Here is a 17,946-nt window from a genome sequence, read left to right as displayed (position 1 = left end):
TCACCTTGAGGCTGTGCACCCACCTAGAGACTGGCAACCACCTGCACCCATCACAGTATGGTTTCTGGAGCAGTAGGGGAACTGTCCACGCCATCGCTCTGGCCACCGAGACCGTGGTCTTGCACCAGACGAACAGTTATCACTGTAACTTGGTGCTGCGAGATGTAAGTAAGGCGTTCAGCTGTGTCTGGCACCTGTGTCTGAAGTACAAGATTCTTCACCTGGGACTGCCTGCACTGGTTGAGCGCCTGCTCTGTGATTTCCTGGATGACAAGACGGCCAGGGTGAGGGTCGGGGCACACCTTGGCCCTGCTTTCCCCCTCGCCACAGGAGTCCCACAGGGCAGCGTGCTGTCTCCCACTGTGTACAGCATTTATACCAGTGACTGCCCTGCCTCAAATGCATGTATCAATGTGCTGTATGCTGATGAAATGTCTCTGGTTGTGTACCACCCAGGTCGCTCCAGCAGGATGGCAAACGCCAGCATCGGCAGAGAGATCTCCTGCATCAATGCCTTCGAGAGGGATTGGAGGATCAGGACTAACGTGGCCAAGTTTACGATTGTCCTTCTTGCCACTAAGACCCTCGCCCCACTGCTGGTGGATGGGGATGAGGTCGAGTTCAGTCCTAGGGGCTCCCTCCTTAGATTGTCAATCTCTTCCACTGGGTACACTGCTCACATGTCCCAGCGAGTGGCAAGAGCAGAGACAGCCCTCACCATGCTGTACCGCTTCAGGGATCGGGCCACTGGTCTTAAGCTCCACCTCATTAAGGCCCTGATACTGTCCATTCTTATTTACCCTGCTGTTCCTTTGCATGCTCTCTCCAAGACAGCTATCAGCAGACTGCAGAAAGTGCAGAAGAGCGCCTTGAGGTTCGTCTTCGGTACCAGATGTGACGATTACACCACCTAGGCATTGCTTCACAAGGCCACGTCCCTCCCAGCTCTCAACGTCCACCTCCACAATATGGTTGCCAAGGTCTGGCAATGGATGGAGGACAAGGGATGGGACCAATACCAGGTGCTGTAGGCTCTACATGAGGAGGCTCCACACTGGCAGCATGCCAGGTTCCCCAGGAGCCTCCTGAGAATGGAAGACCCCATGCCAGAATCCCGATACAGGTGAAAGTTAACTTTCCTAAATTACAATCCTTTCATATATTCCCCCTTGTATACCTGTGTCACACTATATGATCCCCATTCCCAACCTTCTCCCTCCCTCCCCATACTAGGTCATACTGTTCGGTTTTGATGCCCTCACAGAACACCTGCTAGTCTTCGCCATAGAGGAATGCTGATGTCTGTTGGATAGGACCATGTGCCTATCCCCCTTCCGAGAGTCAAGGACCCACATCTAGACGGAGCAGCTATGCAGCATGCCACTTCAGGGACCTGCCAGGTATGGTGAGCCTCCTGGATGACTCCGATGGCAGCCCCAGTGGCGGTTCCTTCTGTGTGTTCTCCTCCCCCCCCCTGAGTTGCTGGGATGCCGGCCTACATCTCAGCAGGGGGTTCCTGGCCTCCGGGCAAGCTTGCACCGCACCTGGCAGTGGGGCTGAGCTCTGAGGCACACAGTTGAGGGGATGTGCTGGGGCTGATGTCGTCCCAGTGTCACCGAAGGCCTCCCCTGTGAACCACTCCTGCATCACCACCGAATACGACTTCCTCCCCCCCCACCGCCATTCACGGCTGCGGGGATCTGCCTCACGAGGTGGCGGACTTCCCAGATCCAATGTCCACCTTCATGAGATGGCCACCATGACACTCGCTGTGCGTCTTCCCTGAAGAATCTTGTGCTAGTGATATACTAACCTGGAACTACCTGATAAAGACAGACACCTGTAGTGCCAGCACTCAAGTGAAACAGATATAGTGCCCCAGTGTGGACACTCTGCATGACACTATGTTCGTTCCTCTGTATGTTCAATTGTGCTATCCCTCTACCCACAGCAGCAAAGGTGGTTTTTCTCCGGGAGCTCCAGTTTCCACCCAGAAGACATCTGTGCTGTCTGTGGATGCACTGTGCTTTGTATATATGCATACCTTCTACTTTCATTCACTGTGTAAATATTGCCTCTCATTGTATGACTCTAAACCATGTAAATATTGTTAGCAAAATTGTAAACTCCCCTCTTCCCTCTCTCACAGCAGTACGGGTGGTTTTCCCCCGGGAACTCCAATTTCCACCCTTCGACCTCGCATGTAGTACCCTGTGACACTCATCACTATAGCAGCAGGCCGGACTGCCCAGCAACTTTCCACTCCTACTGTATTTCTATTTTTCTTCTCCTTTTCTTCCTGTGTACCAGTCCTGCTACACGCTCCCCCACTCTCGTGTATCCCACTTCCACCAATTATGGCCACCAATTATCATACTGCAAAAATATATATTTCCTCACCTGCGCATGATTATGTTAAGAGATGATGCAAGAAACCCACTAACACACACACACACATAAAAAAAAAAAAATTGCTCCGGAATTAGTCAGTGCCATGAAATAGTCGAACAACGTGCCCATAGGTCAAAATTATGCAAAATATCACCAGAAAATGCAGCATTTTCCCTTCTTTTCCTTGCTTTATGTCACTTTCAGGTTTTTTTTTTTAAGTGAAATGACAAATAAAGAAATATTTCTTTATACAACACCAACTTTCTTGGTCTCAAAAAGCATTGCATTTATATTTTATTCTTCAAAATACATTCCTACAGAAACTAAAATGATGTTCTCATGTTCGTACTACTTGCTGATTAGTTGTTTGCCTTTCCAGCCTGGAAAGGCAGACACTTTGCTGGGCATGTATACTTCTGTATGCCTTTTGAACAAAGCATTTGGCTTCTCGGTGACACTACTGTAAACACTGTTGGTGACCAACAATGCTACTATGTACAGTGCTCACTGCCAGAAATCACAGGTACAATACCAAGTACTAGTCCATTGTTGCTATATTTTCTAATGATTTGTGAAATTTGTGAAGTGTAATATTCATTTTTGTGTTACAGTGTGTTGCAGTTAATATTGAAGAATGTCTATTTCTCCATCGTGCAGAACTCGGAAATAGGAGAAGATTCTAGGGCTAAGTGAGACGCCATCATGTTTGTCAACAGCTCTAATTCTTCCTTTCTCAGTACATTCTTACAAAACTACAAAAACTATCACACAATAAGTTTTGACTTATAAACTTATACTTAGTAAATGTAATACTTATGAACATAAATTACTAAAGTTCTTTTCCTTGGCTAAAGCCCCTTATTTAGGACTAGAAACACAGCAGCAAGAAATACTGGCACATTATAGGAACGTGACTATGTGACAGTAAACGAAAACGAGAACTTGGCCGTCCATTTTGAGGGAGACTTAAGAAACTAGAACAACACTCATAAAATTAAGACTATTGAGGTTATTTCAGATTTAACATTCTCCCCCCATAGGGGGCGTTAAAGCCACCTATCTTAAGAATATATATGTAAATCTTACAAAAATCCTTAAACTTAAACTTAATGACACATATTACAATCTTCACTTCATCATCTTATAAGTCTAACTTAGCAGGAACCTTGATTATTCTACCAGATCTAGTCTTAGAAATCACATTATCATCACTAACAGTATCCACAGATAAACTGGTGTCCTCATCACATGAATTTCCATTAACATCAGGGTTATTATAGATCATAGGCCTACAAGAGAGATCAATGTCATCAGATCTAGTTACTTCTAAGTTATACAACCGTTGGATAGGCCTAGTAATCTCTCCCTTACTCTATTAGACACAAATACATCTTTCTTACTAGTTTCTCCTTGTATCCATGACAGGGCAATAGTGGAATCTGTCCAACACACAACTTGAGTGTTACTATCTAACTTAAGGGAAGTCTTAACAAAGTCCACCAGTCTTGAACACAAAAGAGCTCCCATTAGCTCTAATCTTGGCAAGGTAACAGTCTTTATGGGAGCGACTCTTGACTTGGAAGCTACTAACGATACCCTAGATGAATTGTCCTCTAAGGTTACTCGCAAGTATACACATGCTCCATAGCCCTTCTCTGATGCATCACCAAACCCATGTAGCTCTACATTGCGTAGCTCCCCCCAAGATAGCTCTGGAAAATAGCATCTGTTTACATGAAATGATTTGAGGCATTGACTACTAAGAAGCCATTTCTGAAACTTTGACTTCAAATCTGAAGGCATCTCTTCATCCCAACTTACATTTAGTTTCCAGAGTTCTTGAAAGAGAATTTTGCCGTACATGGCAAAGGGGCTAATTAATCCTAAAGGGTCAAAGATTTTGGCAATAACACTAAGTATGCTCCGCTTTGTAGAGGCTATTTCAACACTGGTGTCTGGATTAATGGCAACAAAAGAGAATGTATCCTGTGAATTACACCACTTCAGCCCTAACACAGTATTAGGTTCATCTCCACTTACAAGGTACTGGTCATGGGACTTGGATGTAATCAAGAGACTATTTGACACAAGCTTTGTAAGATCCATACTAGCATCAGCTAAATTACTACGTGCTTCACAGAATTTTTCAGATGCCTCTACAACTGAATCTGCACCACTTAACCAATTATCTGTGTACATGTTAGACTTCAGTTCTTGTATTACACTTGTTTCTGGATACTTGTCCAAATGATGTTTGATAGTAGCATTTAACAGAAAGGGACTAGCTGTGTTACCAAAGGGTACACGTGTGAATCGCATGTGCCGCACCGTACCATCCTCTCTTGGTAACAAAAATCTATGAACATCTCTGTCATTCTTTTGAACACTTACTTGCAAAAATGCTTTAGTTATGTCTGCTGTTATGGCAAAGGGCCAACGACGGAAGCAGATGAGTACCTCAACCAAGTCCGGGTTGAGCGATGGGCCAGACAGCAAACAGTCATTCAATGACACACCATTGTAACCAGTGGCAGAGGCATCAAAAAACTGGTCTTACTTTAGTACTTGTACTGCTCAACTTCACTACTGGACGGTGTGGCATGTAGTACACGGGACTCAAACCTGATACTTCTTCACTTGGTACTTCTTCTATTATGAGATCAGACTCATAACTATCAAACACCTTTTGATACTCTTTCTTTAGTTCTTTGTCCTTATCCAACTTAACCATTAACTTACTTAACCTCTTTCTGACTAAACCTTCACTGTTCATAAGCCTATCTTTAGCAAATTCATCTTTCCATGGTAGAGTGACCTCATATCGGCCATCCACAAACTGCACTGTACTCTCAAATTCTCTGTGTACTCTGGCATCACTGTAACTTTCTACAACTTCCTTAGGCTTAATCCCTACAGTTTCCAGATCCCAAAATCTTCTTAAGTCAGCATCTGAAACACTGGAAATACATAACAGTTGTGGAGCAGAGTACTCAGAGGGTGTGGGAGCACACTCAGATCTTACCAGATAGTACATACCCAAAGACAGACTTCATGGCTACAACACTATTCAGTTCAATGGCATCTGTAGGTGAAATCAATGTCCAATAGAAGTCTAATCCAATCAAGATATCAACTTCAAGAGGAGAGTCCTGCTGATAATCATCTGCTAATGCAACATGAGAAAATGAATTAAGCACTGCATTGGGTACAACAGGTCTCACTAAAGGCTGACATATTTTAGGTATTTCAGCTGCAATAATGGGTACAACTTTCCTTTCAGAATTCCATAACTTTAAACTATAAACATTTCTATGTTCATTCTTTCCAGCACTGTGACCTCCAAAACTAGAGTACAGTATAGGTGTACTAGTGACCCATTGTGGCTTACAGTTTTTCACAAAACTACTGCTGACATAGGTTCTATCTGCACCATTATCAAACATAACCTTAGCTACTACAACATTACCATCTCCTGTGCTTACTTGGACCTTTGCAGTCTGTAAAATAGTGCAGTTACTACCCTGTCCAGACAGAAGTACTACATTCTCAGGTTTGGCACTAGTGTCACTACTTTTACTTTCTTTATATTCTTCCTTTTTTAAACTTGGTTCTAACTTTACGCCACACATAAGTACATTGTGAGTACCATTACATTTTGTACACTTTATGTGGGACTTACATTCTCTTGACATATGTCCACTGTTTAAGCACTTGAAACAGAGACCCAAACCTTTTATCTTCTCACCTCGCTCCTTACCATCTAACTTTAACACAGCAAAACAATTCTCCGACTTATGCCTTTTACTACAAAAAGAGCAGAGAGAGCTTTCTTGTTTTGAAGAAGCATGGAGGGCTGCAGCTGAGTATACCTTTTCCTTAGAACCTTTACTTTCTTTCCTTTCGTCACTGATGCTTTTCTTACCCTTAAAGGCTTCAGATCTTTCCAATCTTGATATTTCTTTGTGAAGGAATTTTAACAGCCACTCCAAATCACTTTCGTGTCCATCCCCATCCCTGGCCCATTCTAGCCTCAGTTCATTGGGTAGACGAGACAGGATAATAGGGGTGAGAAACACTTCACACTGCTTCCCACTGACACCTAAAGCTTCTAAACTACGCATGTGTGTTAGGATTTCATCACGCAACTTCCATAGTTGAGCAACACTCTTTGTTCCATTTTGATTAAGGTTAACATGACCACAAAGCAAGGCCTGGATGTGTGCAAAAATAATTCTTTCTGGCTTCCCATAGCGGTCTTTCAGTAAGTCACAGGCAACTTGATAATTCTCACTGGTATGTGCCAACCCCTTGACCACACTCTTGGCATCCCCCTCCAGTAAAGACAACAAATAGGTAAACTTACTAATTACTGGAAGGTTAGTAGCATTAATGTGGGAGTTGAACTGGTCCCAAAAGGACTGCCATTGTGTGATTTCACCGCTGAACTTTGGCAGCTCCAATTTGGGTAACTTCACATTCACAGCTTCTGAGTCTTGAGATCCATTTACACTACTTGGAACTGGAGACCCACCTGGTGCTGCTGCTGCTAACTTTCTTATCTTGTCCTCAGCTAGAAGTCTAGGTTTCATACTTTCTTGTCTGAAGGCGTGAGCTTCATCTAATTCTTGGTCCAGTTCTTCAACTTCGACTTCACCTTCTAGTTCTTCTTGTACTTCATCTAACTTGGCTAGTCTTTTGTTAAACTCTTGAATGGCGTACTCCATTTCACTAAGGGTGGGAGTGGGCTGAGCTAGCACCTCTGAGAGAGCTTGTGAGGATCTTGTCACCCAGCCCCTACACGCCGTTCTCTTCTTCTTAAGCTTCTCCATTTCGTTGTCACTGCACAAACTTGTCTAAATCTTGAACTTAGGTACTTGCTTTCCCGGGTCTGGGCACCAAAATGAAGAATGTCTATTTCTCCATCGTGCAGAACTCGGAAATAGGAGAAGATTCTAGGGCTAAGTGAGACGCCATCATGTTTGTCAACAGCTCTAATTCTTCCTTTCTCAGTACATTCTTACAAAACTACAAAAACTATCACACAATAAGTTTTGACTTATAAACTTATACTTAGTAAATGTAATACTTATGAACATAAATTACTAAAGTTCTTTTCCTTGGCTAAAGTCCCCTATTTAGGACTAGAAACACAGCAGCAAGAAATACTGGCACATTATAGGAACGTGACTATGTGACAGTAAACGAAAACGAGAACTTGGCCGTCCATTTTGAGGGAGACTTAAGAAACTAGAACAACACTCATAAAATTAAGACTATTGAGGTTATTTCAGATTTAACAAATATAATAGGGGTGGATTCAAAGCATTTACCAGACCAAACTCCTGGTAACTGCAAACATGGTAAGTTGTTATTCAGCAAACACTTAGAACCTGTTAACACTCATGGTAAGTTACAACTGCTCTCTGGTGCTAGTAACTGTGGATATGTAATGTACTGCACTATATTTCATATTGTACTTCTATTTATTGTACGCTCGGCAACCCTGCAATCCTCACTCTGGTGGGTGTTTCCAAGGTATCCATGCACTCAGGATCTGCCACGGCATTATTCGTTTGTTCCTTGCCTTAACATATAGACCACAGTCTGTGCGTATTTCTATAAAGAAAATACAACTTCCTGGCTGTTCTGTCCTGACAGCTACCCCACATAACATGGCGCAGTGAATATTTTGAGCCTAGGAACTTTTACCGATGCCAGCACCCACACCACCCCACCACAACCAGCAGGACTCCACAGTCTCTTCACGCCCTTCTCCAGGATCTACAGTGCCACAGTGACTTTTGTGACCGTGTGTGTGACCTAGTGTTGCGTGTGCAGTGTTTTGTGTACTCATGTCTCATCACGCCACTGCCAGGGGACGTTTCATCCTTGGCAGGAGACAAGAGTTCTGCATGTAACATCCCTTCGGTTAGCGCGAAGCGGTAACAGTTACCCGGTAACTGCTGTCGACTGGCGCTGGGCCGCTGGCCGTGCTGCCAACGAGCGAGTTCCCAGATACTGCCACACACACACACACACACACACACTGTTCTCTTCTGTAAGAACTAGCTCCTCACGGGTTTTTCTTTTGCTTGTGGGGACACTTTGTGCCTGTTCACGGATCCTCATAGATTACCATGCTGGATCCGCGTCCTTTGTACGAGTGCGGAAACACAGTCATGGAGCCATCGAGTCATCAGACGACCCCCCATGGAGCCACCACTACTCACCCCCCACCTGCCCCACTCCTTCCTGCTGATGTATAGAAGGCAAGAGGACGAAGACAGACTGAGAGAGGAGTACTTACGTCGATGACAGGAAAAAGAGGAAAGGCGACGAGCGGAGGAGTCAAGAAGCAGAGGAAGCGAGACGCAGGGAAGATAACAAGCGTTTCATGGGATTGCTACAGATGATGTCGACTCAGGCAATACCCACTCAACACCTGCCATCTTCAGCCTACTCACCTGGCCCCTGGTCACGACTGTGGCCACTTTTTTTTATTAGGAGTTAGATGAGGGAAAAAGAAGAGGTTTGACAGAAGAAGAAAAGTGAACATTATGAAGGAAAGAAAAAGATTAAAGTTTGTGGACGGGCCACGATGCTATTTCTTAAGTGCTTTTTTTCAGTTAGTCAGCAATAATCATTGTCCTGTGACCACTGTTTACAGTTTACAGTTTATTTAAGAAAGTGAATACAATTTGGGGATACAAAAAATTATAGGGGAGGGGTACAAAGCACGAAAAACAGAAAACACAAGTAATAGTAAAAGTGAGCTATTGTTAACATGTATTGCCGGTTATTTGGTGTTTATTTCGGCAATTATCATGTTGTACATGTTTGTCCTATAAGTTGATGCCTTAAATATAAACATTTTGTTTACATTCTATTTTCCTATTTCTTCATTTATTTTACATTCTATTGTAGTGGTGGTGGATTTATTATTCTTCATTTACATCTGTAATTAAGTTTAATTTACAAATATTTTAGATGTTTTTTTTACTTGTATCGAGGTGGAGGAGCGCCTCGCCTCTCAATAGTGAAGAGCTGGTTCGCTGGCGCCTCCCTGTTTAGTCTTTCTAATTTTTGGTACAGTTCATCTCTCTCTTCCTGGAGGCTTTGCCAGACCGCCATAGCCATGGCATGGAGGCTCTCGTTGAGGGCAGGGAGGGATGCTTGCTGATGGAGATCTTCAGTTGTCCTGTGTGAGCGGAGGTCAATGTTATACACGAAGCGAAGCAAAGCATTTTGCACCTTCTGGAGTATGCTTATGGTTCTTCTGCTCAAGGTGTGAGTGGGTATCGGAGGGTACGTGAGTACCGGTGTCACAGCCCGTTTTTCCCCCCAGTCCAAAGCTCCCCGGGGGGAAACTTATACTAGTCTATATTTCCCAAGGGGGAATTACGGGACTGGTCTACATTTCCTCCCTTTAGTCTAGAATTCCACCCCCCCTCCGAAAATATCACTATGAAATAAGAGACAAGCAATTGAAGATACTTTATTGATTTAAAAAAGTATTTAAGATACTTTATTGATTTAAAAACGTATCTATGTTGTAATTAAACTGTACATGTTTGAATACAAGTTAATAACTGTATCTAAATACAAGATGTTAATAATTGTATCTAGATACAATTTTTTCTTTGACAATACAACTGGACTTATCTAAATACAAGAAGTTAATAACTATATCTAAATACAAGTCTTTCTTGGCAATACAACTGCACTTATTTTACATACTCAAGACCCAATAGCATTAACCTCTTTCACTTTTAGTACATTTTACACAAGAACCCATGCATCTTCATCAAAGTAACATTTCAAATCCTGTAAGACATTTCTCATGGATAAAATTTTTCCAGGCACCTTTTCTGGTCTGCATTCAATCATATCTGATCATTTCTGATAACTACACATCACTATTGATTCTATTGCATCTTGGTCTATAAAACACCTTAAACATTCTTTTTCCTTCTCAAAGTTACAGCTATCTCTGACACCACTCCATATGCATCATTTTCATCAGCAGAATTATATAATTTCAAATTTTCAGAATGATAAGTATTTTTAAGTGTCTTCCCTGACTACAAGTTTTTCAACTCTACCTTTATCTAAACAAATGACAATCTCATATGGGCCCAACCATTTGTCCTCAAGTTTTCCACCCATTCTGTGAACAGTTTTATTGTTCTTCATTAAAACAAACTGTCCTACTCGCATTTCATTAGTGTGTGTAGGAGGTATGAGTGACACAGTGTGAGTACACCTTACCTTTACTGTCCGAGAGATCACCGAGTTACAAGTATCCTGCTAGATGCCAGTAGGGCTGGCCCAACATATCGTACATCTCCCCTCCAAAATATATGTACATTACACACATGGGCAATATATCTGACTAAACAAAAGAACCTAACTGAACAAATAATACATAAAGGCAAGCAAATTAAACATAGCAAAATACAATCAAAATGTATCCTTACAATCTCCTATAACTATGTGGTAGAGTCAGCCATCCAGGCTGGCTGTCTGGCGCGGCGTGATGGGTGGCTCAGCTGTGCAACAGGCTGGGTTGCCGATGGAGAGGATGGTTGTGTGCTGGGTAGGCGCTGCTCGGTTTCTCAAGGCCCGCAGGTGTCACCTATTTCTTTTCATGATACGCCTACTCCCTTCAAGCTTAACCAGGTACTGATGGTGCGGGAGTATCTCGGTGACTATGCCACATCGGTCCCACAGTTTCGACGCCTGGTCTTGCAGCCACACCTGCGCACCGAGCGATAGGAGTAAGGGTTCTGGGCAACCCTTGCCTTAGGCTTCATGCATCCTGTTGGCCCACCGCTTCACGCTCCCTGCCCCGAAGGGTCGTCTTCCAGTGGATGTCCACCTTGTAGTGTTGCCTGTGGACTGGTATTCCATCCCGCAACTGCCTGCCCATGGCCAGTTGAGCCAGTGACTTGTCCACCCCACGCAGTGGCGTGTTCAAGTACTGCAGCAAAGCCACTGCTGTCCTGTCGGTGTCGAGGCTGCCACCCAGGCCAGTGTTTTCCCAGAGCAGTCTAACTGCTGCCTCGGCTCTACCGTTAGACTGCGGGAAGTGGGCGGACGCAACTCTTCTCCCCACTCCCCACTTCACAAAGAAGTTGCCCATCTCTTCGCTGGTCAAGTTAGTCCCGCCGTCAGTTGAGACTGACTCTGGCGCACCCCAGCAACGAAAGTACCGGCGAAAACTGGCGCAAACACGTCAGCTCCTGGGCCCGATGTGGGTGCCAATCTCCTTCCGTCACCTTTGTGATGAGTAACTGATAGTCTGGGTCCTCTGTGGCTGCCTTCACCATTGTCATGCTATCCATAATGATGTTTTCGTCGTTCTCGAGCACGGCCACCGTCGCAGCCACCACAACTAGTTCCACATCGCTGGCTTGCTCCTCATCCTCAGCATCTGGTGGCTCACGAAGTGCTGGGTATCGTGACAGGAAATCGGCTGCAGAGTTGCGTTTCCAAGGAAGGTACTTAATCTGGAACCTGTACTGTAACGTTTTCTCCTTCAGCGCGAACAGTCTCGGGTTCCCAATGTCCTTCAGTTCTCTGTCTCCCAGTAGCTTCATTAATGGACGGTGGTCAGTGACAATGATGAGGTTGGGGCACCCAAGCAGGAATTGGCTAGCCTTCCGGAGGCACCAAGTGATGGCCAGTGCCTTGCCCTGCACCGGCGCATAACCTGACTCCGCGAGCCTGCAGACTATCTCCTTAGCCTGCCAAAACTTTTCCAGAAGGCTTTCGTCCCAGTATACCTTTTTATCTTGCGGTTTCCGCAGTAGCTTCTGGAATGGCTCCATAACTGGTGCTGTGGCAAGGAAAGGCGCTAACTGGTTGACAAATCCATGCCAGGAGTGGATGTCCGTCAGTGTTGGCATGTCAAAGTTTCTGATGACAACCAATCTTTCCTCTGTGGGCTTGTAGGTGTCCACCCAACGTGAAAGCCCATGAAGTCCACCTGTCTCCTGCAGAACTTGAACTTTTCTGGCTTCAGTGTTACACCTTTTGCTGCGCACGTCTTGAGGAACTTGTACGTGTGCCAAAATGCGTCCTCCACACTGGCATCGAAGAGGAGAATGTCATCCACACACTTGAACTTCCTCGGAATTCCCATGATGGCGTTGTCGAATCTCCTGGTGTAGGCATCTAGGGCAGTGCAATGCCCCATGGAAGTTCTGCAGTACCTGTACCGGCCCCAAGGGGTGATGAAAATCATCAGCTTTTTGCTGGCTTCATGCAACTCCACCTGGTGGAAGCCCTAGTGTGTGTCAGCTGTGGTCTTGTATGTGTGCCGTGGAATGCCAGAGACCATGTCGAACGGTGTCGGTGTATGGTATGTTTTCCTCCTACAGGCAGCGTTGAGTTTCTGGTAGTTGATGGTGCATCTGGGCTGGCCGGTTTTCTTGGCGACTACCACCATCCTCGCACACCATTCTGTCAGTTCCCCCACTGGCACCTTCTTCAGAATCCCCTTCCTCACGTCCTCATCCAGCTGTTTCTTTACTTCCACCTCCCAGTGCCATGGCACCGACGCCGGAGTATGGCAGGCATATGGTTTGGCGCCTGGCAGTAGGTGGATGACGTGCGGCTCACCTTTCATCACTGGTAAGGGACTTCTGTCAACGTTGAAGGTCAACCCTGAGAAATGACGCAGGAGCCAGTCTTCCATCTGCTTAATGTTCTCTTCTAGTGGGGGAAGCGGGGCTGTGGTGGGCGGGGTGTGGTGGTCCACCAGGTGATGCGGGGCCAGTATCGCCACCACCAATGTTAGCTGATGCCACCACTGGAGTCTGATGCGGGAAGTCAGCATGCACCAGGCCCAGGTCCTTGCATGCTTACAGCGAAATATAGCACTTAGTGGCTGTCTTCGTGACGAATATCTCTTGTGTTGTTGAGCCACCACCATGCTGTATTCGACATGTGAATGCGCCCATGGGCTTCAGGCTCATGTTTGCCATGTCTCGCAGGCTACCTCGGCAGGCTACTTCGGCGGGCAAGTGATGCTGGCCCAATGCCAAGTGTCTGCAGCAGATCCGGCCAGGCCACGCACACTTGAGCTCCGGTGTCCGGCACTACTTGTATTCTGGCCAAAGTTCCCTTTTCCTGTGCAACACTGACGGTCACCCAGAGTTGCGACTGGCTCTGTGCGCTTCCTGTAGCTGCTATCACTACAACAGAGTGGCCGTCTTCATGACGAATATCTCTTGTGTTGTTGAGCCATCAACATACTGTATTTGACATGTGAATACGCCTATGGGCTTCAGGCTCACGTTCGTCACGTCTTGCAGGCTACCTCGGCGGGCAAGCGACGCCGGCTCGATGCCAAGTGTCTCCAGCAGGTCTGGCTCCGCCACGCACACTTGAGCTCCAGTGTCCGGCACTATTTGTATTCTGGCTGAAGTTCCCTTTTCCTGTGCAACACTGACGGTCACCCAGAGTTGCAGCTGGCTCTGTGCCCTTCCTGTAGCCGCTATCACTACACCAGAGGCCTCTGCATCCTTGGCACCAACCAACCCTTTCTCTTTACTTTTGCACTGCCTATGAATGTGTCCGGTTTTACCACAGTTGTGGCACACGCGTTTCCGCAGGACATGGGCCTTTCCCCTCCCTGTGTCTAGCCCCACATATACCACAAAGGGGCTGAGGGGTATTTCTCCTGGTTCCAGCCGCCTCAGACAGGCTACCTTCTTGCAGTACGTCTGATAGCGGTGTCGTAGCAGCCGCCGACGCCGCATGTTCCCACCCAAAGTTCCCTCCAAAACTAGTGCAGGAAGCATCTTTATGTGCCGCTTCGAATGCTACACAGAACTTACTCAGGGAGTCAACATCAGTAAACATCTCACACTTACAAAACACTTCCCCTTTCAATGCCACACTCCCCAAACCACTCACTAATTTACATAGTAGCATGTACTCGGCCAGGCTGCTGTAACAGTGAGGGCATGTAAACTCACAGTCCGCTACACACTGAGCCGACCAAGTACTCACTGATGGATTCACTGGGTTCTTGGCTCGCACTGAAGAACCTGCACCAGTTAGCAGCTTGATTGGTTGCCTGAAGAGCGATACGCCCAATGCTGTCCAAGGCTTCATCAACCGCCAACTCTTGCCACTCCTCCTAAGTGAACCTGGTGTCGAGCGAGCGTTGCAAGGCGGGGGTGCAGTGGAGGCGAATGTGCAGGACCCGTTCACCCGTTCAGCCCCAGCCAGCACTGCATGGAGCGTCTCCATGACCGGAACGCTTCTGTGGACATCTCCGTGTCACTTTTCTGGGGCAGATGACCTGAGGGCTGGCTGGTCGGGCTACCATACCTGGTCGGGCTACCATACGCTACTGAAGGGTGGTAATGGCCTCAGTCTGCACCAGGAGCAGCCTGTGTGCCTGCTCCATGGCCATGGGCTGCTGAGGAGACCGACGGCTCCACCTAGGTGTCTGCGTAGGGAATTGAGGACAATGTCCAGCCATGTTTTACAGTGTAGGTCCATAGGTCACTGCACCATATAGGAGGTATGACTGACACACAGTGTGTGTTTGTTTTACCTTTACTGTGTCCAAGAGATACACTGAGTTACAAGTATCCTGCTTGATGCCAGTAGGGCTGGCCCAACATATCGTACAATGTGACATGTATGTTTTGCATCATAATATTGCTTTTGTCTTTTCTGGGCCTTTTCTGTGTTAGTCTGTACTGCGCTGTGGGCCAAATTCTGCGTATCAATTATTTCTTTTGCAAGGTCTCTTATTGTGTCCGCAGTTGTAATGTTGTCAATGGCACTTGCATTACCTGCAGCATTAACATCCATATCAACAGGTAGTATAGGATGACATCCAAACATAACATAGAATGGGGTGAGTTTCGTGCAGTCATCTTGTGCAGGATGGAAGGAAAACAAGATTCCATCCAAGTGCCGGTACCAGTCATCATGGTTTTCATTTACGAATTTTGCAATAGCAAAATGTTCCAGTGTCTGGTTGAAACGTTCCTGTACAGTAAATACAATTTGTTGAAATAATACAACCTGAATTTTCTGTGTCATATGATTCATAGATGAATAATGAAATACATTCAAATGCATTCTGCTGATACGTACCTGTAATCCGTTTGTCCGTGGATGGTACGCAGATGCAATTCTATGATCTATGTTGAGTTTCTCACAAATTCTATCATTCAGATAATTCACAAATTCACGACCTTGATCAGTTATTAGTGTTTCAAAACATCCATATGTGCAAATAGCCTGAATCAGAACACTGGCCACTTCAGCAGCAGATTTACATGGTACTGCTTCAGCAATAGGCCATTTACTAAAATAGTCAGTCAAACCACAAATATACTGATTTCCATTTCTAGATTTTGGGAGTGGCCCAATAAGGTCCATCCCCACCTGTTTCCAAACATCACTGGGAACTAGAACTGGATGCCGTTCAGGGCTTGCATTGGAGGTTTATTATAATTTCTCTGACATTTGTCACACTTACATCATCTTTCATGCCTTTCCAGTAATATTTGTGATATTTTATTGAACGTTTTGTCCCTTCCAAAGTGTCCTCCTGATTATCATGACAAGCTTGAATTATCCTTTCTTTTTTATCTTTACTCAACACAATTTTTTTCGGCATATTTTCAGTTCCCTTCTTTGGTTTATGATATAATTCTTCATTTTGCACAAGAAATGGTTCACTTTTTTTTCCTAATGTCACGCTTTTTTTTCCTTATTTGCACCTTCAAGGTATTTCCCATAATTCAAATAATTCCATACTTCATTATACTTGGTATCCTCCATAATTCATGTTGTATAGTCCTCCACTAATTGCTCCACAGTGCTCCCACCACCATTAACTGCCGGTGTGTACTGACACAGAATGACTGGCGGAAGGAGCGGCTGCCCTCTCTGTCTATCTGCCAATGTCATCCACAGCGCTACCACAACCACTAACTGCTCCACGAAAAACGAAAAGAAAAGATGCATAAAAAATTGATAAATAAATTGATTAAATAAATTTATTAAAAAATTGATAAAATAAAATAAAAATATAATACAATAAAAAGAAGAAATATTCAATAAGAAAATGTAGAGAAAATGAAAGAAAAAATGTGGGAGGATTGATCGGGGGAAAGTCAGACTGGTACACCGGGATCACCAGGGTCTTCACAAGGTGGAGCTTGATTCCCTTGTCCAGGTCCCTGAATTGGTAGAGAGTGGCCAGAGTAGATCGTGCCTGCGCCACTCTTGCTGTGATGTGTGTAGTGTATCCCCTGGTGGATATTCGTGTAACGCTCCTTTTTATTATTTCTGTGTTTCTTTGAGTCTTCCCAATAATTGTTTTCTTTTGTAGCTTGCGGTGAAGAGGAGGATAATAGCGGTAATTAAAGGTTTAGTAATTATATGAAAAAGTATATTTATAAGGCGTGTATTCGTGGGAGTGATTTAGAAGTCTTGAAACATTTGTTATAAATAGTCTTTACTTATTTCAACTGTGGTTTTCTCTAATCAGTGGTAATACGAATAATAGGATTACATCATGTTGCGTCAGCCTGCCAGTAACTCATAAGGTGTCATTCCCTAGCTTATAAAATATGTTAGTAATTTAGAATTCAATTATTAACTTCAACTAATGTCCAGCCTATATGCTCACCTTGCTAGCCAATTATTCCTGCATTTTTATTTAAACTCACGGTTCACTAAAATTATTTGTGAAAGAAGAGAGAGAGAGAACTAGCTAAGGTTCCAATAACTTCAGAGGCCTGGGGGTGGGTGTTGAGGGGGAGAGCACAGAATGGTGTCTCCCTTCCCTCTGGCAACAGGTGGGTCTTGTAGCTCTGAAATATTTGATTTTTCTTTTATTTAGAAGTGAATATTACTGTGTTCATGTTTATTATTCATGTCTCTAGTGAAGATATAGTGACTGTACGTGTTGACAGAATGGCGTCTCCCTTCCCTCTGGCAACAGATAAAATAGCCGGTGTTGGTCCCACGTGGAGACAGGCCACAGAGTCTTGGGAAAGTGTTAGCCATGTAATGTTTCTTTAGTCAAATATAGTCTACTGTGAATGTGTTGTGAGCAATATTATTGCCGTAGAGAAGTGATGGATGAAGGCTGTGACGCTATTTAGGGATATAACGGTGCCCAGAATCAATGGTACTCTTGAGGAGTTATAAAAGTAATTATTTTCTTGTGTATTCGTAGTGTTAAGTAACGGAGTATAAGTGTATATTCCATACCAGAATTTCAAGTGCCTTTTTTTTTTTTTTCTAGATTAACCACTCGATAAAGTGTCATAGTGGGTCAGTCAACCCAAAGAATCCCATCAGTATTATTCATTTAATTATTTTTGCTATTTTTATATTTTTCGTTCCTCATAATAAAGCCACACTGTAGGTACTGTGTGATAATTAACCTCTCCCTACCCTCTGGCCATGACGATAAAGGCGAGAACCATTACCAATCAAAAATGTTTTTTTTTTTCTTGTGTGTGTGCGTGCTTCACCTCTTCTCTCTTCCTCTTCTTTTTTCTTCTTCAC

The 17,946-nt window shown here is 44.6% G+C and overlaps 1 protein-coding gene across 2 annotated transcripts; it reads right to left on the bottom strand.

Annotated features, from left to right (window-relative positions):
* Positions 1 to 9,051: 9,051 nt before the first annotated feature.
* Positions 9,052 to 15,207, bottom strand: LOC135116054 (uncharacterized). Of its 2 annotated transcripts, none has more exons than XM_064033266.1 (2): positions 10,660 to 15,207; positions 9,052 to 9,589 (listed from the first exon to the last, which is right to left on the bottom strand). In XM_064033266.1, exon 1 carries the CDS (start codon positions 12,297 to 12,299, stop codon positions 11,562 to 11,564), a length of 738 nt encoding a protein of 245 aa, XP_063889336.1. In that variant the 5' UTR covers positions 12,300 to 15,207; the 3' UTR covers positions 9,052 to 9,589; positions 10,660 to 11,561. The 2 variants fall into 2 exon arrangements, with proteins under 2 accessions (XP_063889336.1, XP_063889337.1); XM_064033267.1 differs by having other exon boundaries at positions 10,869 to 15,207.
* Positions 15,208 to 17,946: the final 2,739 nt, after the last annotated feature.

This window comes from Scylla paramamosain, chromosome 30 (genome assembly GCF_035594125.1).
Source record: "Scylla paramamosain isolate STU-SP2022 chromosome 30, ASM3559412v1, whole genome shotgun sequence".
NCBI lineage: Eukaryota > Metazoa > Arthropoda > Malacostraca > Decapoda > Portunidae > Scylla > Scylla paramamosain.
Note: the sequence above shows the minus strand (reverse complement) of the source record. Positions and strands in the feature narration are given on the sequence as shown.